The following is a 25,904-nucleotide window of genomic DNA, read 5'->3' as shown; positions in this document are numbered from 1 at the left end:
GTGTCATTTTAAAGTAAACAGAAATTAGTTTTGAAGATAAAATTTCTCGGGTCACGGGTCCCGTGACCAGAAGTCGCATTAAAAGTAAGACATTTAATTTATTATACGTTAAAAATACTATATGGCTCTCAATGAAATATATTTAGAAATATTTGGCTTTTATGGCTCTCCCAGTCAAAAAGGTTCCCGACCCCTGCTTTAATTGCTACCTGTTGATCCTTTGCAATTTGAAAATTTGTCAAATGCAGTAGCTATTTGGCTTACGTGTTGCAGCAAGCATGCTCCATAAGGTGGTCCATGCTATGGCAAAGGGAATGTCAACTTAAGCACGTTAATGCCATTTGTTATTTGAATATGAGGCTCTGGGGGGTAAAACCACGTCCGATCACTGAGCTGGGGCTGCTGGTGTGCGAGATATTGGATTCGAATTTTAGTGGCCACTCATGTTGAAATCAGGCTTTCTGGCATAGTGAGTTCACGGTCTCAGACCCATCACCAATGCCTGCACAAGACACCTCCTTCAATTTAAATTAGTTTAATTTTTTTTTTATTATCATCAGCAATAACATATACACTGATGTTTGAAGTCCTTCCCGTACCGTTGCCCTCTCACAGTCCACAATCTAGAGAGCACCTTTGACTGGCACTGACGTTAGTTTTGGCCACTGGCCATTCATCATCCCTTCTGGCGTAGGAATGATGTCCTACCCAAACCCACTTTTCTTAAAGCAAAATGTTTAAAATTCTTATTCAGGAAGTGCAACATTTCTGATGATCAGTTTATATGAATGTATATTGCTGATTGGTCACTAATTTGGAGATTTACTAAGAATTGATTCGTACGTTTAGTCTACAGTATTTAATTAATATTAGTGTAAGCGTGTGATTGATTCCACTGCATTAAAGGTAAATGGAGTTTTCACACCTGAAATTACATGGATTCCTTGCAACAAATATCAATTTAGATTGAACATACTAATAGAACCACGCTTGCCTCATTTAAAACAGTTATGAAATTTATCAAAGTGTCTATTACATATCATGTTTGCCACTTAATTTATCTGTGGGATACAATTTCATCTGTTTATTTGAGACTTCATTAAGAAATGTGTTTCTGTTCTTTCACTTGCACAGTCAACAATTTAGCGCCTCTGCTTATTTTGTTAATCTCTGTAGAAACACAAACGCAATCTCCATTTATCCCTGTAGAGGGCGTCTCATCAAGGTTGGCTACTCCAGTCATCAGCTCCTTTTAGCTCTGTTCACCACTAGCATTTACGAGTTTAATTGCGTTGATTATAAAGTAGTTTTACAAGTGTCTTGCCTTGGCTAATGGGATCTTGATCAGTTCAGAATTGTCAGATGTTCGAAGCACTTTTTTCACCCACCTTTTACAGAAAAAACATTGATCCACCGAGGTTTTTCAGACAGAGCAGAAAGACTGAGCAGGGAAATACACCAGTGGTGATTTTGTGTTGGGACTCCGTTGTAGGCCAAAAGGATTGTGTTTGACCATACTTCACCACGCTGGGCAGTGCGAACTGGTGAATCAAAGTAGAGCCGAGGCCGGGTTCAGATTTCACCACAGTGGTTGGGAATCAACATCGGGTCGCCGGCCCTCAAGCACAATTCGCTCACTCAGCCATCCCGCCAGTTGCATAATAACATTTCTTAAGTTAAACGTTAACTTCACTCACGTTGAATTACATTTCAATTCCAAGGAGAGTATCACTTACGGCATTTTTATTTGTGCAACCGATCACCTCCACCGAATAACTAATGGGGCCAGAGCAGAATTGGGTACCAATGGAGGTGGCACTCAATTTATGATACCAGTTTCTGAATTACTATTAACAGTGGCTGATGTGCAAACACATTCCTGCGGAGGGAGCTGGTAGGAACGTTGGGTTGCTCGGTCAATGGCCAGGGTCAACGGCGGCGTGGTGTATTCCGCAAATATGCCCGACTGTGAGGGCGGGCACAAGCCGGCGTGAGTAGGTTAAACGTTGAGTTTTATAAGGGCAACACGGGGTGACCAGCCCCTCCCCACCCAGCCCCACCCCTCCCACCCCCAACCCAGCCCCACCCTCCCCATTCAGCCCCTTCCCACCCTCCCCACCCAGCCCCTCCCCTCCCCACCCTCCCCTCCCCACCCAGCCCCTCCCCTCTCCACCCAGCCCCACCCCTCCCATTTTGGCTGGTGTAACCAGGAGGTTCCTACCAGTAACATACTGATTAAATATAAGTTCAGTTTTTTTGGTAAAATCTTGATTTGAGCGTATGATTTATTCTACCACATTAAAGTTAAATGGAGATTTCACAACAAAAATTTCACAACTAAAATGACATGGCAAATTAACTTAGTTCGTCCAATTGTTTTAGACATCTCATGTGGTATACGAACAAGTTAAATATTTTTTGGACTGGACCCATGGACGAGATAAGCCACACATTTCTTCACCTGAGGACGGCTGCTTGCGTTGTGGCCGAAACGTCGTGAGAATTATTTTATGTTTTATTTTAATTATTTTATTATTTTCCTTCTACGTGACTTTACCGAAAGATCCAAAGAAGATGAAGCCACACATTGTTGAGATTCTTAGTTTTAGGCTTTCAAATTCAATAACTCTACACTTTTCAGTGCATGATGGCAATACGTTCAGGAGTTAAATTCCAAATATCGAGGGCTTCTCAGCAGCACTCAATGTGAATGATTAGCCTCGAGTTCTCCACCCCCCACCGAGGCCCACCGTGACCCCCACCCCCTGGGGTCACCAATCACGCTGCTGACGTTACCCGAGCATACTCTTAAGGTTTTTTCGGTAAAGTCACGTTGGTAAAAATAAATAATAAAAAGAATAGAAATAATAATAAAAATAAAATAATTTTCTTATAATATTTCTATTATTTTTATTATTAAGTTAAACGTTAACTTAATAAAAACAAATATTATAAAAATACTAGAAATAACAATAGAAATAAAATAAATTAGTTTTTATTATTTCTATTATTTTACTCTAAGGTTTTTTTCGGTAAAGTCACGTAGTTAAAAAAATAGAAATAATAATACAATTATAATTGTATTATTATTTCTACAATTACAATTATAATTGTATTATTATTTCTATTATTTTTATTATGAATAAAATAATATAATTTTATTATTATAATAGAAATAAAGTAATCATTGTATTATTATTTCTATAATTTTTCTTCTTTTCCTACGTGGCTTTAACGAAAAAACCCTAAGAGTATGAATCCTTGCAGTCACGAAAGCTTCAAATCTCTAGTTACCCGATCACTCTACGGCACTTGGAGCCTCTTGCCGTGCCACTGCTACGCCGGCGAGCAGCACGTGGCCACGTGGTGGTGGGTGGTGGTGGTGGGTGGGGGGTGAAGTCGGCAGCGAAGAGGCGAGGCAAGACTATAGGCATTCTGTCATCGACCACCGTACGATTGAGCATTGATTATTGTGGTAGTTGTTGTTGTAGAGGCAAGCGATCGTGAAGTGACACGTTAGCGACAGCGAGTGGCGGGTACAGTGCTCGCCACGTGTTTTAATAGCGACGCCGTGAGGAGGCGACTGTTGTTGTAGCTGTGGAGCGAGACTGACGATACGCACACAGTGTACAATAGTCGTGATCAGGGACAGACGGTGTGATTAGTGTAGGCGGGGGAGGGTAATGTGCAGAGTTAGAGGGTAAAGAACGTGGCAGCCGCTACAGTGTTAGTAGTGCCGGGTCGTAGCCAGCGTCACGGCGTTAGACTTCAGTGTTAGCGTTGATCTTCTTTGTTTTGTTTCTTTTGTATCCGCCTACCTCCATCGGAAGAATATCCTACCAAAGGTAACTCCATTGTACACACACAGGAGCAGGGGACATCACCACCAACACTCCAATAACCATGGTACAGGCTGATCCATTTGTAGATACCCCATAGACTGTGACCCTCAACAGCAGCTGAGTGAATCACGGTGCAGTGGAAGAAGCAATGGGGGGCCCTCTTTATCTTACAGGGGAGAGTGTTACGAGGTTTTATAACGTGATCTAGAGATGAGTGGGAGACGTGTAAGATGCTGTCGTTTTTTCTCCCCCTCCACGTGAATTCGCGTTGTTTTTAGTGCGGTATCTGTAAATGGATCACCCCTGTACTGTACGGGGATTAGGACTACCAACACGTTTCGCTGTGTTTAGGGGATGTTAGCGTACATTTGCCAATGTACATCATCTCATATACCCTCGTGTAGATGGGTCATCGTCGTCGGCCGTGATTTATCCACTGCTAGATGAAGGCGATTTCCGTCTGTGCCACCGCCAAAGTTTGATGGCCCTTCGCTGTTAACTGAAGTCTCATTCGTTTACGTTTCTATCTTTATTCATGCTCAGTTTAGTTGAATTCCAAGGCATGCATCTCGCCACGCTTTCTTAATTAGCGTAATTAATGTATCACAGCCGTCGACCCCCCGCACGGTTTAACCCCGCGTTCCTGTGCAGGGAAATCCGAATTTTGAGGGCCCTAAAACGGCGTAAAGACGATTAAAAAACTAATTAATTTGTCGATTTGTTTGTGTTTTTCACTTGTGATGGGACTTTTTAAGGTGAACGTTGGGATTTATAATGGGTACGTGGTGATCGATAAGATCTGCATTGGTCTGATAAGGTAGGGCACTGATAATGGGTTGACAGGTATGATGGTATTATGGTTGGAGGTGCAAGAAACTCCCCACCAAAACAAGAGACACATTCGGCGTCTGCTGTGTAAGTAATTATCAAAGTTATTTCGCGACGTATTCCATCAGCCGCACCACACGGCCTCCTATAGGGGCCCAGTGTTCAAGTTCATTTATTTTTATTTATTAGGTATAGCCCTGTGAGCCATTCGGCTCTCGGTGAAAGATTTCAGCAGCGAAGATTCAGGAGGAGCAAGCTCTGTGGACGGGTTTTGGGACGCGGTGTCTCATCAGCAGTCTCAGGCAGCTTCGCTTGAATCAATTCTCTGTGAGCTGCCAAAGCTCACAGGCAAGGCCCCCCCCCCCCCATGTCTTTTTACGCCACGTGTGCTTAAATGTGTCCGTATTAATATATAGGTGTTGTTACAAAATGGGACATTTTTTTGCAGTAACAAAGTTTGCAAAAAATAAGAAAAGGTTTTTTTTACCCTTTTTTGGGGTTTGAACATCTTAACATGTATTGTAACCTTGGACTGCAAGTTGGCCCAGAGATGGTAGTACACTGGTGGATTGTGGCATCTATGTGAATTTTAGAGTATTAACCCAGTAATATGTGACGGGTTCTCTCCAATTTGCCAAACACCCAAATTTAATTGGCCAAAACCATCCATCCCTTTCGCAAAAATAACACGAAACAAGTTTTCAGATTCGGCTAGGCTTTGTTATCTCAAGGGCATTCATCAATATTAGTAATTGTTACAGCGCAGGATAGGTAATGCACATTGGACGCATCGTTTGAGTTAATTTTCATCACTGGTATAATCGCTATCACACCCCCAAGGGACCAGCTGTCACAGATGCTGAACCGGTTGTGTTGGTGGTGGTGGATGTGTCTGGGATGTACAATTGGTTTGGTGTCAGATGGCAATGGCAGCAAGGTCAAAGCTTGCTTACATATATTGACACAATGTACTGCACAATATGACCGGCATCTGCAAAGACATGATGCGTCCAAAGCTTTAAAGTTGAGTAACGGCTGTTTAATTACAGTGTCCCATTTAAATATCACAATGTGTATATTTAATATAGATATGCACTATTTGAACTATGTAGCACAATTGGTCAAAGTTGATGCTCGAGTGGTAAATTGTATTGCGATAAAGACACATTGGTTTATTAATATATTGCGATTGTATGTTAATGCAGATGGCGATTGTGCTGTGTTATTTAGTATTCCACATTAGCAATGGAAAACTTGACGCGTCTGTCAGCCTGGACTAAATCAGAAGCGCCACTCAAAATGACTCGGCGCAGTACATAATGTACCGCCTACGGTTACATAACACCTTAGGCTAAGAGCAACACGTTTTTATTTAACTTTGTTTGCCTTTTAAACCAGTTGTCTCGTTTAAATGAATTGTTTTTGTAAATGTATTTCAGTTTTTGATACGGCCGCGTCCTGTCTTCAAGAATCCATAAACTACCGCATGAATAAAATATTCCTGTTTGCTGCAAACATTTTGTCCCAGAGCCAACATATTGCGAAGCAAGCTCCCATTTCTAGGGACAGCTAATAGATCACTAAAGCTCACTTTCACAAGGTCACAAGGTTGTGCAAGTTCAAATTCTGATTCTTTCGCAAGCGCAGAAAAGAGCAGCAGATGCACATTCAGAGAAGCGCTGCATCCCTCAAAGCAAATCTTGGAATAAATGTTTAATTCAGCAATTAATAATACATTGATCGATAATACATTGATCGATGTTTTGTTAACTTTGTTGCTCATATTCATCCTGAGCCTAACTTTGCAGCATTTCTCATCATATTTCTCGATAATTGTGGCAAACCGGTACTGTAATTGGCTTTTTATCATTTTTGCACGCAAAAAACTTCACTGTATTAACAGCCTTTAACTAGACTCAACACTCTGCAAAATATTTCTTCAGTGGAATTATTACAGGTCTTTTCGATGGGGCTCATGTGCTCTTGTTATTAAAGAGCTGACCTCTGCTGAATGGGACAACAGCTTCTGCGTATTTCTGCCATCTCTGGCTGAACCAATGAATCAGTTCTTAACAGCGTATGTGATGCTGCAGAGTGGGTTGCAGGCTTTCAGCTAACATATCTATGTCTGCCGGACAGAAGCCAACGTGGCACAGATGTACTTGCAACGTCAATCATAATTCAACAACTCATTGTTACACTTTCTAAGTTATTTCTAATTGTATAAAAAAAACATAGTGACTTAGTGGACAGGCAGGGTTGTGGATGATTTTAATGACCAAGGTTTATACTTTATAGGCAATGCAAGGATGGATGGGGAGTCGGTGAAAGGAAAAATGTTGCGGGTGATTTGGTCACGTGAGAAATAGGGGCAGCAGCGTTTTGGACCGTCAGGAGTTTGTGGGGGTGGACACAAGGAGGACCAAAGAAGAGGGACCCACAATAAAACATCATGAACCAGCAATTCGACTGCTGTAGTATTATACAATAGTGTAATACTATTCTGTTTCATTACAATTCTTTTTTGCAGTATGTAAATTGTAGGTATTGCACTTATAATTTTTTAAAATAACATTCATGTATGCGGTTGAACTTCTTTCACACAGTACATAGCCAGCTGTGCTAATCGGAGGTGCATATTGGATGCTGCCATGGGGTAATGGGTAGCACACTGAACTTGTCATCCAGAGATCCCCATTTCGATCAACCGGTGCAGCAATTGAAACAATCTCTCCACCTCTGTCCATCCGGCAATGTGAAAGGGTACGCTGCAGTTATTCGATCGGCAGGTCGTGTGTGGTGGGGTAAAGTGTGGTTAGTTCTGCCCATTCTCAGATGTCTGTCCAGTGTGGAAGGATAGGCCAAATACCCAGAGAACTCCCTCATGTGGAGGCCGTTCTACCAGCACTTGTGTGAGCAGCTAATTTCAGGACTGGACCTTTCACTTTTGACAGTCACATCCAGTAATGTTTTCAACTTACTGCCGTGTCTTCACTGTTCCTCCCAGGACTTGAGACTGGGCACCATCAGCATCATAAGTGACGATTCATCTCCTGTTGCACCCACAGATTTGCAACCATGGGGATTCACCCTCTGATCCAGGCGTTAATTGACACCAGCGCGGGCACGGCAGGTCAGTTCTCCTGCACAGCCAGCATGCTGTCACTTTTGTCTGTAGGCATCAACTTACCAACTGTAAAGTTCTGCTCATCCTTACATTCAAATATTAAACATCATTCCTTAAGTGCCTCTGAAACCTTCACCCTGAGTTGAAAGGTTGGTGCAGCAGGTGCTTTAAGGGTGTGAAGCCATGTTGTATAAGATTTTAATGTTTTATTACATTTCTCCTATATAATTATTTTAAAAGTTACTTTTAGTTTAAGTTAAAATTTTCATGATATTTGGTTTTATCCACCTTCTGTGCTCGATACATTTTTCTTCAGAGTTTAACTACATTTGGGTGCTGATCATTAATTTAGGGCCATATTCTTATAAAAGTTAACTCTAGTTAACGCGAGAGCAATCGTTACAATCGTCACCGTGAAAGTGGGCGCAGTATGCTTGGTGCCAACATGTTACTTGTTTACACCATTGGAACCTCATTTGCCAGTAAAAAATATGATAATTGGATTTTTTACCCTTCTAGGACAGTGCATACATTATCAGAGTTATGTTTTTTGTTTGCATTATGACTGCAGGTATTGTGGTCTATGCAAACATGACTCCTTGTAAAACAAAAGGTGTCAATTTTGTTGCCAGATAGAAGGGTAAAAAAAACAATTATCATGTTACTTGTTATGAATCTGTCGTGTGGCCGCAGGTGGCATAGCCTGCGTCTACAGCGGGCAACCATTTGACACGGCCAAGGTGAAAATGCAGACCTTTCCCAAGCTGTACAATGGCTTTGTAACCTGCTTGGGCCAGACGTACCGCACCGAGGGCATCAGGGGCCTCTACCGCGGCAGCGTCCCCGCTCTCATCGCCAACATCGGCGAGAACGCCATGCTTTTCCTCTGCTATGGCTTCTGCCAGCGCCTCGTGGCAAAGCTTTCTCACCTCCAGGAGGGCAGTCGACTCAGGTAAGAGGCCTGCATAGGTGCTCGCTCACAGAACTTCTCCCAACAGTCTCTGAAGGCCATATCGAGGATATTTTGTGTGATTGAGGAGCAGCGGTACTGTGGATAGCGCACTGCGCATTGAACCTGGCGAAATGGGTTCAATTCCCAGCCACAAATGACAGTGGCGAGTAATATCCAAACTGGTTTTTGGCCTCTTATGAGGGCAACTTGGCCCTACATGAGTACCTAGTGCAGTGTGTTAACGCTGGGGAGACAAAGGTGAGCAGGTGCGGTGCTGGCCACACCACATCCTTGTGCACCTTGTCGGCCTTTATCAGTGCTTCGCAAACAGCACTTGCCCCAACAGCCTGTTAAAAGGCTGTGCGGGAATACGTTGTGTCTTTAGTGATATAATTTTACTATACATGGCCTGTAAGATTATTTTTAAACAAAGTATAGCAAAAATGGTAGCATCCATGTATTAAGAAAGTCAGTGTTTCCATGCTTAAATGAGTGGTGAGCTTTGTCCGTTGTGGTCACACTTTTTATGGTCAGGGCCAGTCTCTGCATAGGTCTCTCATTATGCCTGGCTTGATGGTGCATGCCTGTAATGCAGCGCTTTCTTGGCAAGTCATTTTACGATGCTGCATTGCCAATGGCTCACAAGCAAATTAAATATTAGACTCATCACATTTGTAAATAACACCGTGGCCTTAAAATAAGAAATATGTAATAGGTGACATTCGGACAATGGGCTTTCTTCATAGCACATCGAGTTGATGTATTATCTACAGTATATTTGTGAGAATGCCATTCCTGTTGAGCCCTGAGGTGGCCAGGTGACTGTAGTACAGCAAGTGGGCTCCTGGCCCACGTGTACAGACCATTGTGTGCTATTTCAGCATGTTCATGTGGTTTCTAAACATGAGAGAAGTGCTCTCACCAGCACTGCCCAACGTGCAAGTGAGTATATTGTACGTGGAATATGTTGAAACGGATTGTGCCAAACTTCATGGAACCTCAGAAGCTGGATGGGCGACCACCATGCGTAAAACAGCTGTTTAAGGCTTCTGCGAGGCTACTTTCCCTTCAGTTCAACAAAGTAAATTGTTCTACTTTACCATGCTCCCAACTTCTCCAACCCACATTGACTAGCGTGGTGAAATATGGTCAAACGACCACCACAACTCACACGGTATAGGGAGGCCCTCATCCAGGAGTGGTTAGACAAAAGGGCTGTCCATGTACTTCCACGCAAATATCAAGTGTCTACCTTTACATGCTGCCAAGTCTGCCAGTAGTTTATTATAAAGACGACGACGACGACGATGATGATGGATGAGACACAGTAAACATATTGACCTCTTGGTTTTATTGCACAGTAACATGCAGATGGCCACAGCCGGTTCCCTCGCGGCCGGGTTCACGGCGATCGTCATCTGCCCCTTGGAGCTCGTCAAGTGCCGCATGCAGGCCATGCGGGAAATGCACGCGGCCGGCAAGACCATGTTCAGCATGGCCGACTGGTAGGCGCTCTGGTGTCTCGTTTCCACTGTGCAGCCGAGCGGCGCTGTGGCCTTGCCGAACTAGCCCCTATGGCAAGGGACTCGTCGATCCATAAGATATCAACTATTGTTCTATTATTTTGACCTTCGTCAATACACATTATGAATGACAATAGCATGTATTCAAGATAAAATATATAAAAGTATTTATGAACAAAAATCGCAATGTTACCCTGCCGAGCCATTATTTGAGATGTTTTGGCATGCAACGCTTTGAGGCTTGTGTGCAAAAGGCACCAAGTTAATAAAACTGGCAATAATGATGATGATGGCCCTACGATTTGCCGTCTTGTTTTATCGCGTGCTGTTCAGCACGGTGTCCTACGTTTCACTCCACTTGTTGAGAGTTCCTTCAGCAAGTTAATGTATGCGTCTCCCAGCAGCTGCAGCGAAACGTCGAGCAAAGCATCGTGCTTCAGAGCGCTATAAAACACATCCGAGAGCTGTGCAGCAAAACGGCAAACACCAGCGTGGCAATGATCACGACGAAGGTGACGATGACATTGACTACCACGCTACCCTTGCACCCCCTCCCCGTGTGTTTCGTGCAGCACGGCTGTGGCGGTAACGAGGAATGTGCTGCGTGTCGACGGACTCTTGGGGCTTTATAATGGACTCAGCAGCACGTGGCTGCGTGACATGCCCGGCTACTTCTGCTTCTTCTGGGGGAACGAGGTGTGCAAGACACTGTTCACGCCCCCCGGCAAGACCAAAGACGACCTGGGTACGCATGTACTGGGTCGCTGATGTGTTGTTGGTGCCCCCCGGTTATTCTCTTAACGAATCCATTGGTCTGCTTAACCATGACGATTTAGTTTATCTTCTCATTGAATGGCTACATCACTAATATAGATATTCAGGCGTTGAAAGAGCTTGTTTTTTTTTTGTACCAAAGCTTTCTGCACCTCTGATCAATTATTATTTCTGTGACAGCTGGGGTCGAGAGCTAATGCCTACCGAACACGGCTTTATAGAATCTAGTGTAAAGCAGCACACATGATTAAAGCTCTTACACTCGCTGATTAACTCCAGTCACTCTGATTCCATCATTCAGTTGATTTCCTGTTACTTTTACCATTGCTACCACAATTAATTTCCCCATGAACGTCATGCTTTTGACTGTTGTCCTCATCCATACTCTGTTCATCTACTTTCGGCATAGGACAGAAACATTTTTATGAATTTCTATGCAGGAATCGGTGCTCTTTGTTGCTGGACACTGAGGTTATAGGCCTTTGGGCCTGTACTCAGCAATGATTATTAAAAATGAAAAATTTCAGTCATGTATCCAGTTATACCTGGTGTATGTGATAGCCTTGAACGTCTGTAATGCATTCTAGATTTGAAGTTTTCGTTACTGGTTTTTTCGGTAAAGTCACGTAGGTAAAAAAATAAAAATAAATTAAATCACGACGTTTCGTACGCAACACAAGCACTCAGATGCAGGTGGGGTTGATGAAATGCCCACAGGTGGAGCCTATGTAAGATACCCATCTGCTGACTGTAGGCAGTAGAGCAAGTAATCCTAATGATCCCGATGTTTGGCCAGGAAAAAAGTATTGTATCTGAATGCTATGATGACTGTTCAGGATGGTTGTGTATTGGGGATGTTTTACCAATGCGTTTTCATGTATGGGGAAAAACTAGATATTGCCTGGAAAGAAACTGTTGGACATACGTGGGTAAAACAATTAAACTCTTCACATATAGGTGTAAACTAAATAATTACTGGACTACCTTTTGCGGGAACATTGACTTGCAAGCGGGCGTCTCATGTACATGGAAGCTCCCATCTTTGTGTGCTCGAACAACCCCATCTCCATGTCAAATGATTTCAGGCATATGTAGTTACAGCCAACCACAAATATTTTTCTTGGCTATATATCGGATAACAATGTATTAATGTCCACTCCAATTTATTAATTCGTTCCCACTCCATCTGTGAAGCCTTACAGTGTAAACAACCCCACCGATGAATCACAACTGGTGGCGTTTAATAGTAATTTGATCAAGTCATCAGTTAACGAAAACATCAATTGTGCATGCTTGCTGGTTTTTTGGCATTTTAACAAAGGCACTTTGTCCTGGTGCTGTTGGCTTGTGCTGCTGTTGGCTTGTGCTGGCGGCTTGTTCGGCTGGCAGGCGCACTCCCACTACTGGTGAGTGGTGGGATGGCAGGCGTCTTCCTGTGGGTGGTCGTCTACCCCTTGGACAGCGTCAAGTCTCGCATCCAAGTCATGTCCATGTCAAGCCGCCAGCCTGGTTTCCTCGCCGCGACAGCCTCTATCATCCGTACTGATGGTACCTGAATATCTACTCAACAACTCACTCGGCCGCTTAGGCTCTTGCTTACCTTAGACAAAGACGAATATACCCCCGTATAGCCTTAACAGACCGTTGGGGCAAATACTGTGAGTGAGCACCTATGAAGGCCGTCACGACATACAAGGGAGTGGGTGGCCAGTACCACGCCCAGCCGCCTATGTCTCTCCAGTGGTGATGTGTACACATTGCATCAGGTACTAATTTTAGGCTGGGTCGACCTAGGAGAGGCCTAGGACTAATTCAGTTAATTGTCACCTTATGCACTTACTCACTCACATAACTACCCACTCACTCGCCCATCTGCTTATTCGCACACACGCTCATTGACCCACTTACTCGTTTATCCACCCATTCGATAAACCCTCAAATAACTTGCTCACTTTTCCAGTTGTTCGTCCAGTCACTCACTTCGGAGGTTGCCACCTCTAAGGTACAAAATCATCTCAGATACAAAGGGAAGAATAACATGTTCCTAAATCAGAGGAGAGAAATAAATGTAAATGTGTTTTTTTGAGTGGTTTATTTTTATGCAACTGACAATATCTGGACTATTAATGTTCCACGAGGATTCTCATAAATCCCAGGATGGCTGCTTCAAATGACATCTTAGAAGAACCAGGACAAATTGTTGTTACCCTACGCATTTATGTATTTGTATAGCAGCTCATGAGTCAATGTGCAGGTCTGATAGCCAAAGCACAGCCTTAAGGAAAGTTGAATGGACGTCTTCACTCATTCTACAGAATTTGCCGACGACGCTTACAATAAGGGGTATGGATAATAAGGGGTAGGCCCGCCTGTTTTGAGTGTTTCTTTCTGAAATGTTAACCAACGTCATGAAATCTGTTAAATGGTAACCCACTGGATGACTCGCCCACACACCAGCTCACATCAACTACAAAGACAAATATCCTGTGTATAGTCTTAACAGACTGCAGGAGCAAGTTCTGTTAGCGAGCACCTATGAAGACCAAGATGGCGGCACACGAGGGGGTGGGGTGGCCTGCATCACGCCCGGCCACCTTTGTCTCCCATGTGGCAATGTTTACACATCGCGCCAGATACTCAATAGTGGCTGAGTCGACCTCAAACCCACACAGGCAATTAGTAAGTAGGTGTGTGGTGGCCACTACTTATTGGACGTTTACTGTGGCTACACACTCGTTCTGCGTTTATCGCCCTCATCCCCATGTCCCCCAACCAGGCATAATGGCTCTCTATTCCGGGTTCACCCCGACCATCATCCGAGCCTTCCCGGCTAACGCTGCGCTGTTCCTCGCCTACGAGTTTACCAGGTCGTCCTTGATGCGCCGAGCGCAGTAGGCTCAGCAGAAGAGAAGGTGAGCCATCCTGGATATTTTATTGGCTGTAGTTTCCATATTGTTTTTCTAACGGACCTAGAATTTTACCACTTTAAGCGTGACCTACAATGGCATTCAATGTCCACAGCGTGATGAGTAGGCACTGCGCATTCGAGATTTTTTTCGCGTGATTTTTCTTAAATGATTTACATTACAATTATGAGGCTAATGACAGTCGATTTTATTATAGTTATTTTTTTAATAAAATAAGGTGATGTTTATTTCAGCCATGGACTAGTTATGTTTATTAGGTTATGCAATGTTAGTTTGTCTATAAGTTGCTGTTTTGTACCTGGATTCTTCAGTGTGAATAATATAACGTTAGATCGGTAATTATCTGCAGCAACCTTTTTCAACGTGCAAATTTATTGTTTTATATTTTTATTATTTTATTGTTTCCCTTTTACGTGACTTTGCCGAAAGAACCAAGAATATGAATCCCTCCAGTCACGAAAGCTTTAAATCAAAATGTGCAGTTGATATAAACTTGTTGTCATCGAACCGTTTCACCGTGACATTTGAGGATCTTCCCTGCCATATTTTCAGGTCTACACGGCAACAGAGGGGTCCGCAGTGAGGAAGCGTGGAGCACACTGCACGTGGACTGATGGAGGAATATACCTCTCACGGAATTGTTACTGCGTCACGGGCAGTGCGGGGTGCATCTCTTGTAGTAGCACTTGTGTTTTCTTTGACGTCACAGTTTTATCGCTATTCTTTTTTTTTACACGCTGCCACAACCACCTTTTTTTCTACCTAATGCCTCCTCTCTTTTAGATTCCTCCTTATAAAGCAACCACAGATGGATGCAATGTTCCAAGATGCATCTATGCGAATGCGATTCACAGGAGGCATAGCTCTATCGGTGCTACTAACGCTTGGAGTGTATTTTGTTTAACTCCGGTGAGAACTCAAGAGACGGGGGATAGTCTCGTTTGCAAGCGTAACCTGCGTTACCAAAATGATAAAGGAAATAAAAGAAAGTACAGCAATGAAGCAAATATAAATCACAGGACGTTTACAATGATGGACCACTTTTGTGGAGCCCAATTCCAGCAGGCATGGTGTTATTTAGAAGCGTATCTTTGCCTTGACATTGGGCCAAATTTGGGCGTGGTGTGCTCTTCTGACCATTTGTTAATGCCATTTATATTGATCTGTATAGAGTGCAAATAGAAAAATAACTGGGTGTGTGCAGTGCGCCTGCGTGTTGGTTACTCGTGTCATTTTGTTCCGCGGTGCGAAATTGTAAATTGCACTAAAAGCATTGCAATATACTTTTCTGTAATATTGTCAGACATTAATGAAGCCTTTATTGATGGTTAATTCAACTCTATAACCTTGCAAAACTGTATGCTTTCAAAACCCAACCATTGAGAGTTGATGGAAGTTATTTTTAAAAGACACCACATTTTCTTGTTTTCTAGTTTAAACACTGGTGCATTGCATCTGTTATGTAGTTGCAGCACATCAGAATGCGTGACCAATTCATCATACCTTGAAACAAATTTCTCTATGTTCAACAGCCACAGGAAATATGAGTGTGCAAGTTGGTTTTCATGTTAATGAGCACTTGTCAGCATGCAATGCCTATTCGTATACGTCAATGAAGACTGAAACTGACCCTTTCAGTAAAGTAGAGTAATTATATACCATTCGTGCAATACAACGTATAATGACGCAATGTCCAGTCCACAAATTCGAAAGAGCCATTACAGCGATACACTCTGCTGCTTCGGACTCGGTTATCTGGCTTGACCCACGTGAATGTGAAATTGTGGTTGTTGTTCTGCATCTACATCAGCCACGCGAAAGAAGAAGTGCCATGTTCTATAATGTGCACTTGAATTAAGCAACCTCCTAATAAGTAGCATATCCAGCAGTCTCAATTGACTTGAGATTCAGTGACAAGCTTCTCTTGAACGCCAACTGGTGGAATTGATTTGTGGAGTCACTTGTGACTTATTCTGATGAAGCACATCCTATCCTTTTTTAACGGCAGCGCACAACTGACAATTGCAGTGTATGGGGTTGTCACTTTAATTGTAATCAATAGTGATTGATTTAATCCTTCAATCCCCTTTAACAACCATTGTAAGTTTTTTTTTTTATCTTTCATTTTGGCTCTGAACTTGTTCATGATTATTGAGCGTTTAGTGTAGAAGTTGAATACCGCAAACCATCGCTGAACGCTCCCTGAGGTCTGCTCGTTGGTTTATTTTACCCACGTCTGGAAGGCATTCCTTGCAGGAAATTTGCAGCAGATGTTTTATTCTCAGATGCCATATATGTCATGAAGTTGCTGTGGTGGTGACATTGACCCCAAATCCCGCTGTGTCGGGGTTGGGGGTTTCAGTGAAGTAATTGTGGACTGGATTGAGAGCTCACCAAACTCAATACATGTGAGAGAAGCATTTTATTCTGGGTGCGAAACCCCGGCTCAAATCCGTAATAGGTGCCCGCTGAATACTTGAACATAGACATTATTCTCCAGTCTCACAAAGCCACCTCCCATAACACCTGATTCCTTGATTTTGCATTATAGAGCTAAAACTATTCAATGGCGATCACTATTTTTGCTCCGTAACAAGCCTTGGGGAGCTCGATATATAAGCTCGTGTTTGCATGGTGTGATTAATCGCTGTCGTTCGGTCTCTTGCCTCGTTTTCTGTAACACGGGAAAGTGAAATTCACAGCTGTTGTGAGTAGTCACACCTGTAATGGGAGCGGTATTCTTCTTTGTGTGCTTTGGTGCCTATTGTGCTGTAACGAGCGGTTGGTTGATTGATGCACATGTGTAGTAATCTCTTGAGACTAAAGCTGTGTGGTCATTATTTCTGATTGTTCTTTTACAAAAGATTGTTTATTTCCCAGAAAAATGTATCCTGATTACGCGTGACTAGGGAGTAGATCTGACTGCGCCGTGTTGGGTTGTATTTTTTTATCCATTAGAATAACACATTTTACACAGTGTATGTGATCATTCAAGTGGCAGAATATGGAAAATTGTCATTTTTGCTAACAAAAAATTGCCTCGCTTATTTTCAAGCGATTATTTTCTGGAACCCAGAAAAATTCACTTTATGTAGAGTTTAATCTGTCTTTGGTTGGTACTTTAGTTTGAGTTACACAGTTCACGTGATCACCATAATAATATTGTAATTTCCTATGTGTCGAACACTTGCCTTTAACGTCGATCATACTGTAAAATGAACTTGTGAAAAATACGTACCTCTTGTGTTTATTTTGTGCACTTATTCAACTTTTATTCACGTTTATTTTGAATGCAATGTAAATGCAAAGGGCTTAAAAAGACATTTGCCGAGTAACGCGGTGCATCTGAAGAATGCTTAATAAAAGTTAACATTACAATAAGTTTCACTTAAAAAAATAAAGTGTCAATATTTTACTTGGTTATTTCATTCAGTTTCAATTAAATTCATTCATTAGGATCTACCTTGTGAGCCATTCGGCTCTTGATTTGGGTTCAACCGCAACAAACAATTACAAGATACACCTAAAATTTATTGTACACAAAATCTGAACATCGCATACGTAAACAATGTTATCAAACGTGAAGCAACGGGGGAGAGGAAATTAGAAACGACAATCCACTGCGTAAGTGTTCGCCGTTCTGTCGAATCCGATATCTTTTCAGGTGTTCAGCATATGGTATCACGTTTCACCTCACTGCGTGCTTCAGGATTCAGTTTCTCGTCAAGCTGCCTTGCGCCTGTGACACGTGATACATTTTGAAAGTACACCGGAGGGCCAAAAGACAACCCACATGTTTTTGTATCACCTTACGTTACACACAGAAATGCATAAACCTCACTCAAAACAACAGGAGAAGTCTCTGCGTTCAGTAATTTACATCAGCATATAAGAACCTATGTGGTCGCACCTAAAAATTGTGCGTTCAAACAGATAACTCAGTTTTTCTGACCAGAGATTGGTGCCAACACGAGAAGGAAAATAATGTTTTTAAATTAATCTAAGGCAAAGTAATTGGCATCTATAAATTGCACCAAGGTACATGTTTTCAAAATTCTAAATTTCCCTTCGGCTATTGCAAGCCTGACCATTATACAACACGTAACGTTGACGTTTCTGATCCCAATATACATATTTAGCCATCGGTTTAAACACATTTCTGCGGAGGGAGCTGGTATGAACGTTGGGTTCGGTCAATGGCCAGGGTCAACGGCGGCGTGGTGTATTCCGCAAATATGCCCGACTAAGGGCGGGCACAAGCCGGCGTGAGTAGGTTAAACGTTGAGTTTTATAAGGGCACCACGGGGTGACCAGCCCCTCCCCACCCAGCCCCACCCCTCCCACGCCCCACCCTCCCCACCCAGCCCCTCCCCACCCTCCCCACCCAGCCCCTCCCCACCCAGCCCCTCCCTGCACGACGGACGGACGGACACAATAATCCCCTGTGGGCTGGTGTAACCAGGAGGTTCCTACCAGTAACATGTTCCTCCAGATGTACAACACGTACCGCACTCTGCGAGTGGAGACGTGGTGTCCGAGCCCTAGCCCATACAAGATCCGGAAAAGACTAAGGCTGAAGCATCTTCTCCCCATGCTTCCACTTACAACTGCAAGCGGGGTCTTGCCATTGAAGCGTGGTTCTTGCTTCCGTCACAATCTCGACTTGAGATTATTACGTGTGTAAACAAACAAAATCGACTATAAATCACTTGGGGGTGGGGGGGGGGCTTTAAAAATGGGCGACCACCTAAGAATTCTCCCTCCTGAAGGTGGGCAACCCCCCCCCCACCCCCCAAACATCACCGAGCCCCGTCCAACAGCGCAGGTGAGAACAGGGAAATGTTTTCACACATTCACGGTATTCGATTAGCCAAGTAATGGAAACGATAATCAGTAATTGATTGCTTAACTACCGTGCAGTAATCGCATATCCCAGCTGTACTTCTAAATGAAAGTTGCATCCACTCTTCATCTCATATGCCTTCATTTAAACTCGTATCCCATTTCCTGTCTCCCTGTTCTTCATGCTCCCCATTCATAGTCTGTCTGAGAGGCAATGAACTCTGTCATCTGTATAGAGTTAGTCAGCAGTGGTCCTTAACCTGGGGTGCCAGATGCCCTTTGGGAGTGCGAGACACGGCCAGATTCTTTTAGAAGATAAATGATTGAAAAACAAATTAAACACGGACACGTAAGTACAACTATGCGTCATCAAACCGATGTATTTATTAACATACATTTTTTTTTTACGATTGTGAGCCAAAAGGGGTGCAAGTCTGCAGCAAAGGAACCACCGAGTTCAGTGTATACGATGCCCTTGCTGTGTGGCCACAAGTCGACACCTGTTGTTTGAGACGGGCAGGCAGCCAATGCAAGTCCGCAGGACACAACGCACGGCTTATTTGCCCTTCAGAGTTCACAGTTCGCACTCTTTCGATTTAAAGCTTTCGTGACTGCAGGGATTCATATTCTTGGTTCTTTTGGTAAAGTCACGTAGAAGGAGAATAATAAAATAATACAAATTATCTTCTTGGTTCTTTCGGTAAAGTCACGTAGAAGGGAAGTAATAAATAATAAAAATAATAAAAAATAAAACATAATACAATTATTCTCACGACGTTTCGGCCACAACGCAAGCAGCCGTCCTCAGGTGAAAACCAGGTCCGTCGAGGCGACAGAGTCTGAATGAAACAGCACACGAGCTTGGAGCATATATATAAGCTGGGCGCATTGACAAAGGAATTTGCATATCAAGAGGAATTTAGCATATTTATGGGAAGTGCAGGAATGTGATTAGTACTGCATATGCATGTGCATTATGCAGGATTAACAGCATCAAAGGGAGCTGCAGTTGCTGCAGTTGCTGCTGCTGCTGCAGTTTCTGCTGCTGCTGCTGCAGTTGCTGCTGCTGCTGCAGTTGCTGCTGTAGTTGCTGCCTTATCCATTTAATATAACACTATGTATTATTCTACCCACCCTAATGTGTATTACACTGCTATATATTTACTATACAATTACGACACCATACATTACTCTGCACACTGCACCATACCAGTGAGTGGAACGCGGTCTGAAAGTCACCGTAAACGTGAACACAATCAGTTAAGATCCGAAATGGTTTATTACGTCCTTCCAATGATTGCTAAGCCAGAATCCATCTTCTCGGTTGAAATTGTCTCTGTGTTTGTATATGTGGATCGCCTCATGAACGAATCTCTCATGATAGCCAGATGGCTTGCAGAGAACCTCTGTCTTGGAGAAGTCAATGTCATGTGAGCCCACTGAATTGTAACAGTGATCTGCCACGGCTGAGGTGTTTGTCCTACCGTGTTTCAGGTCTGCCTTATGTTCACGGATGCGGTCCGAGACATGTCGTTTGGTTTCTCCAATGTAACTGCTACCACAGAGGCAACTTAGTTTGTAGACGCCAGGGTACTGTATGTCTGGAACCACATCTTTTACAGACGGGACCAGATCACGGATTTTATGTACTGTGATTCTGGCTTAGCAATCATTGGAAGGACGTAATAAACCATTTCGGATCTTAACTGATTGTGTTCACGTTTACGGTGACTTTCAGACCGCGTTCCACTCACTGGCATGGTGCAGTGTGCAGAGTAATGTATGGTGTCGTAATTGTATAGTAAATATATAGCAGTGTAATACACATTAGGGTGGGTAGAATAATACATAGTGTTATATTAAATGGATAAGGCAGCAACTGCAGTAGCAGCAGCAACTACAGCAGCAGCAACTGCAGCAGCAGCAGCAACAGCAGCAGCAGCAGAAACTGCAGCAGCAGCAGAAACTGCAGCTCCCTTTGATGCTGTTAATCCTGCATAATGCACATGCATCTGCAGTACTAATCACATTCCTGCACTTCCCATAAATATGCTAAATTCCTCTTGATATGCAAATTCCTTTGTCAATGCGCCCAGCTTATATATATGCTCCAAGCTCGTGTGCTGTTTCATTCAGACTGTCGCCTCCACGGACCTGGTTTTCACCTGAGGACGGCTGCTTGCGTTGTGGCCGAAACGTCGTGAGAATAATTTTATTATGTTTTATTTTTATTATTTTTATTATTTTATTACTTCCCTTCTACGTGACTTTACCGAAAGAACCAAGAAGATGAATCCCTGCAGTCACGAAAGCTTTAAATAAAAATTTAATACAAATTAAACAATACAATTCTCACGACCACACCTGTGGTTTTCACACATGATGATGATTGCTTGTGTCGCAATCGAAACGTGAGAATTGTATTGTTTTATTTGTATTATTTTATTAACAGGACCCTGCGGGGTGGGCTGGTAGGAACGAATAACCAAAGAATATAAACAATGTATTATTACACTTGTTTAGCCAGGAAAGCCCCACTGAGTCTAAAGGTTGTTGTAGGGTCCTGCCAAGTGTTTGCAGTAGGGGGCGATGTTGCTACACCTAATCGGACGATACGAAGGGAGAGTGTGAGGCCTAGGTCTAGGCTTTAGGCCTAGCTGTAGGCTTTAGGCCGCCGTGAGTTAATTTTAAATTTAAATGTTTTTATTATTTATGTAAAAGCTTTAAATTTAAATGTTTCTATTTAAAAGCATCAGGGAATGTAACATTGTTAAACATTAACTCCCTTGCACACACACGGGGGTACGATACGAAGGGAGACTTTGAGGCCTAGTTCTAGGCTTTAGGCCTAGCTGTAGGCTTTAGGCCGCTGTGAGTTTTTTTATTTAATTTCAAAGTTTTAATTTAAAGCTATCTCATTGAATTATAAGGGAATGTTACACGTGTTTAGCCAGGAAAGCCTCATTAATTTAAATGTTTTTATTAAAAGTTATCTGAGGGAATTATAAGGGAATGTTACACTTGTTTAGCCAAGAAAGCCTCACAGAGTCTAAAGGTTTTTGTAGGGTCATGCCAAGTGTTTTCAGTAGGGGGCGATGTTGCTACACGTAATCGGACATCGGACGGACGGACGGACGAAATAATCTATTGTAGGCTGGTCCACTTCGTTCCTACCAGTATTATTTCCCTTCTACCGTGACTTTACCGAAAGAACCAAGAATATAGTTCACACTTTGGTCAGTAGATGGCGATAGCGCTGCATGCGCCTAAAGCAACATGCATTTTGGTCATTGCTACCAGTATTCATTCAGTGGTTGGTTTGCCTAAAATATCTCGTGGTATTTAAATTTTGTTCGCGATGTAAATCAGTGTGAAATAAGGGGGGGGGGCGAAATTTCACTTAAGGGATTGTATGCAACTGCCCACAGGAGATGAAACGAATGCTTGAGATTAATTGTAGGATTTTTTTTCTCTAAGATGATTAAACTTTCATTGTCAACGAGACAGCGTTTAAATTAACAAGCCAGCCTCTATCTTCGTAAATTGCGAACACACTTTGCTTCCAAAGGGGCTTTTATTGTATACATTTTAATTACATGGCAGTGATGTTGTCCAGCTGATAGAACAGCTGGGGTTTTAACCACGAGGTAGATCAACCCCCCACCTTTATCCACTCAGTCCATCATCACTCAAGGGTCGATAAAATACACATGTGTAACCATACCTGTATTTATTTTTTCCCATGTATATGTTCACATTTATCCTAACCTCATATAGTACGTGCTAATTATATGTTCCTTATATTTTTGGTCCATTAAATAAATACGTAAACTAGCCTAGATATGAAATTTAAGAAATATTTTTTAAATCTGAATGTGTGACGTCACATTGAGTGTGTTTTTCCGTGCCGTCACGTGATGTCCATGTGGCAACGTACTTTAGACCACTTTTGCTTGATTGTTAAAATATTTGTATAGAAATAATCAAGTTAAATGCATTGTTTTATTGATGGGATTTTACGTGAAAAATATTACATATTACATATTTTTTAATATTAAAAGTTATTCAGTTTAGTGCACAAACAATGACAATCATGAAATTGCAATACCGTACAAGTTAAATAAATAAAATTCTAAGTTGGGCCTACAAATTCGATATTCCAAAATACGAAAGCCAAACACTCATCCTGGATACTCTTCAATGTAAAAAAAACACATTTCACACACCCTTTGTACTTTTTAGGAACAGCTGATTAACCTAAATTGTCCTGTACAATTTTAGTAATTTCAAGCCATTTCGGATCCACTGCTGGATGAAGGTCCCCACATCGTCTGATAATCATAATTCAACCAACAGAAAATAATTCATGACTTTTGAGAATTGTATTAATATAATCTGTTTGTGTATCAATAACCTACTAGCAAGTTACGTGAAAAAAAGATAACATTTTCCGAAAAAAAATTCGTCTCAAAGTTTTAGCCAAGCAGCCTCTACTTTTTAGGAAAATACATTTCAATGCCGTGCGTCACTTTAATTCTCTAATTTCTGACCGGTGAAACACAAGCACCCCCCCCCCCCCCCAGAGAAAATGTGTACTCACTTGCAACGACACGAATCTCACTGCACTCCTGTCACTGGATAGTTCACCACTTCTGTCTGCACGTGGAGGTTATTCTGGGCGAGTCACGCTATTGTCGGCATTCGTGCCATTAAGTGAGGACACTGGGGGGACTTGGAAGTGCGAGCATGGAAAAAAGTACATTCTTGGACCAAGTCCCTCATGTAGAGGTGAGACGGAAGGACGTGAGAAGACCTTTCAGGCCACTGTACGTTGTGCGAGGATGTTGACCTTCAGAGAACTGGGAAACAAGATTCAAGAATCTACATCATAAGGCCTCCTTTGCCAGTACCAAAATATACTCATAGGGGGTTTCCCCTTTTTTCCTGGCAACAAAACGTGCGCCTTTTGGCGTCATCTGGTCGAACACCATATGAGACAAGGCTCTGAGAAAAGCTGTCGCTGGTGTGGACCAATCAGTTTCAAGGACAATGCATAAATGATCAGAGTATTGTTTTTTTGCATTTGACTGCAAGTATTGTGGTTAATGCTAACATGATTCCTTGCAAAAGGTGTCAGTTTTGTTGCCATAAAAAGGGGAAAAACCCCTATTAGTAAGATTCAAGAATGAAAATCGTGTTCGCGTTGCTCTTGAGTGGGACCGATTGTCATTGGGGACGAAGGCTTCGAAGTGTATTTGTTTATGGCTAGTCTCAAAATGTGTGCTAAAAACACGAGCAATACGTGGACAAATCTTCCATTTATTTAGTTCCTAATACAAATAGGCAGTTGTGCCCGATGTCAATCATTATGATGCTCTCCAAAGGGTCTACAGCTGAACTTTGGCACAATTATCATCCAGTCTGTACCTTACTTTCAACCTAACATTCGAAAAACTAAATATAACTTTTGGGGTCTTTAAATATGTGGGACAAACAGACCTGTTGTTTAATCAAGCCTTACAAAGGTTGTACGTGGAGGTTTTGAAGATCACTTAATAAAAAATACAGTCGAGCATGGCAGGATAACTGTGATCCCTTAGAGTATGACACCAAGTCTGCCTGCAACCATTTATGAAGATAGATATATCGAGCAGCTGGAGATCAACGGTTACCACTCTCACAAAGTTACTGCTCAAGTTACAAATGAGTATGTTAAGTAGATTATCTCATTTAACAGACTATAGTAAACTATCACATCATGCGATATATGCTGTAAAACGGACGTTACAGACCCAATCATTTACTATTATAGGTCATTTGGTGCTATTTATGATCGATATCCCATATATCATATTTGACAATAACCAGCCGCTTAGCTTCAAAAAGGAATATTAATGAACTGCTTTTGTTGTTGCTATGGTTGTCTATGGAAGAGTAATGGGAATAGCTATAATGTGAAATTGACAAGTGCCTGTCGTGGAATCTGCTGCTGAACATTTCAGACAGCACCAGCAACAGGTATTTTGCCAAATTAGGCTGGAATCATAAGTGGCAAAACGATCAATCGAAAGTGTAATGACTGATGTTACACCATGTTGCACTCCAACCTCAGTGGTGCCAAAACCCATGTCAAGCAATGTTCCTGGATAGTTGTCTCTGCATGCATGTGTAGGACTCGTACTCTCGTTGTCTTTCTCGTCTCGTTTATTCACGCGTAGAGTTCACACCTCCTCATCATCGCTCCGTGTCTCTCCGTTCGCTCCGATGCACAACCCGCCATTAACAACACTCCATGTCTCCCCGTTCCTACCGTACACTGTGTTCTCTCTATCCACTGCTACCGTACACTGTGTTCTCTCTATCCACTGCTACCGTACACTGTGTTCTCTCTATCCACTGCTACCGTACACTGTGTTCTCTCTATCCACTGCTAACCGTACACTGTGTTCTCTCTATCCACTGCTACCGTACACTGTGTTCTCTCTATCCACTGCTACCGTACACTGTGTTCTCTCTATCCACTGCTATCGTACACTGTGTTCTTTCTATCCTTATCGTATCTATTCCTGCTCACTGCTGCTCCGTCTCTCTCCCGGGCACCAACCACTCCAGCTCCAATCCCAACCAAGACTCCCGTCTCTCCGTTACGCTGTGCCCTTTATCCCCGCACCAATCAGTCCCAATCAATTATTCCATCCCCCGCTTTGCTACTCGCCCCCAGGCCCCCAGCCTCACGTGACCATGTTATTGCCGCCAGGCCGGTGTCGGTCATTAGCCACTCACCCTCCTGACCAATCACCGGCCTGCGTCCTCAGTCACCCCTAACACCTGTCGCGTCTCTTAACGACCCCCCTTAATGCCACGACAACAACAACCGTGTCCTCAGATGCTCCCACTGTACTCTGCTCGCTTGCCTAGCAACAGAACGCGTGGCGCGTGATATTTCAAGTCCTACACATGTGTAGTGTAATTGCACCGGCTGGTGGACAGCAGCGGCAACTGTGGTGGACAGACAGCACACGCGCCGGTGAGGGTGTGCACGGTGTGTGTTGGCAGGGCGGAGGAACTGGGGCAAGGGTGACGGAGGAC

At 42.9% G+C, this 25,904-nt stretch overlaps 1 protein-coding gene across 1 annotated transcript; it reads left to right on the top strand.

Moving 5' to 3' along the window:
• Nucleotides 1–3,369: 3,369 nt before the first annotated feature.
• On the top strand, nucleotides 3,370–17,206 carry SLC25A15 (solute carrier family 25 member 15). Its single transcript, XM_061563785.1, has 8 exons — nucleotides 3,370–3,845; nucleotides 7,739–7,803; nucleotides 8,491–8,749; nucleotides 10,111–10,254; nucleotides 10,845–11,017; nucleotides 12,436–12,594; nucleotides 13,823–13,958; nucleotides 14,526–17,206. Exons 2-7 carry the CDS (start codon nucleotides 7,749–7,751, stop codon nucleotides 13,939–13,941), a joined length of 909 nt encoding a protein of 302 aa, XP_061419769.1. The 5' UTR covers nucleotides 3,370–3,845; nucleotides 7,739–7,748; the 3' UTR covers nucleotides 13,942–13,958; nucleotides 14,526–17,206.
• The last annotated feature ends 8,698 nt before the right edge of the window (nucleotides 17,207–25,904 follow it).

Source organism: Lethenteron reissneri, chromosome 32, assembly GCF_015708825.2.
Source record: "Lethenteron reissneri isolate LAM-NWPU_2019-01 chromosome 32, ASM1570882v1, whole genome shotgun sequence".
In the NCBI taxonomy this organism is placed as follows: Eukaryota; Metazoa; Chordata; class Hyperoartia; order Petromyzontiformes; family Petromyzontidae; genus Lethenteron; species Lethenteron reissneri.
The sequence above is the reverse complement of the archived record's forward strand: the minus strand, read 5'-3'. Positions and strand labels throughout refer to the sequence as shown.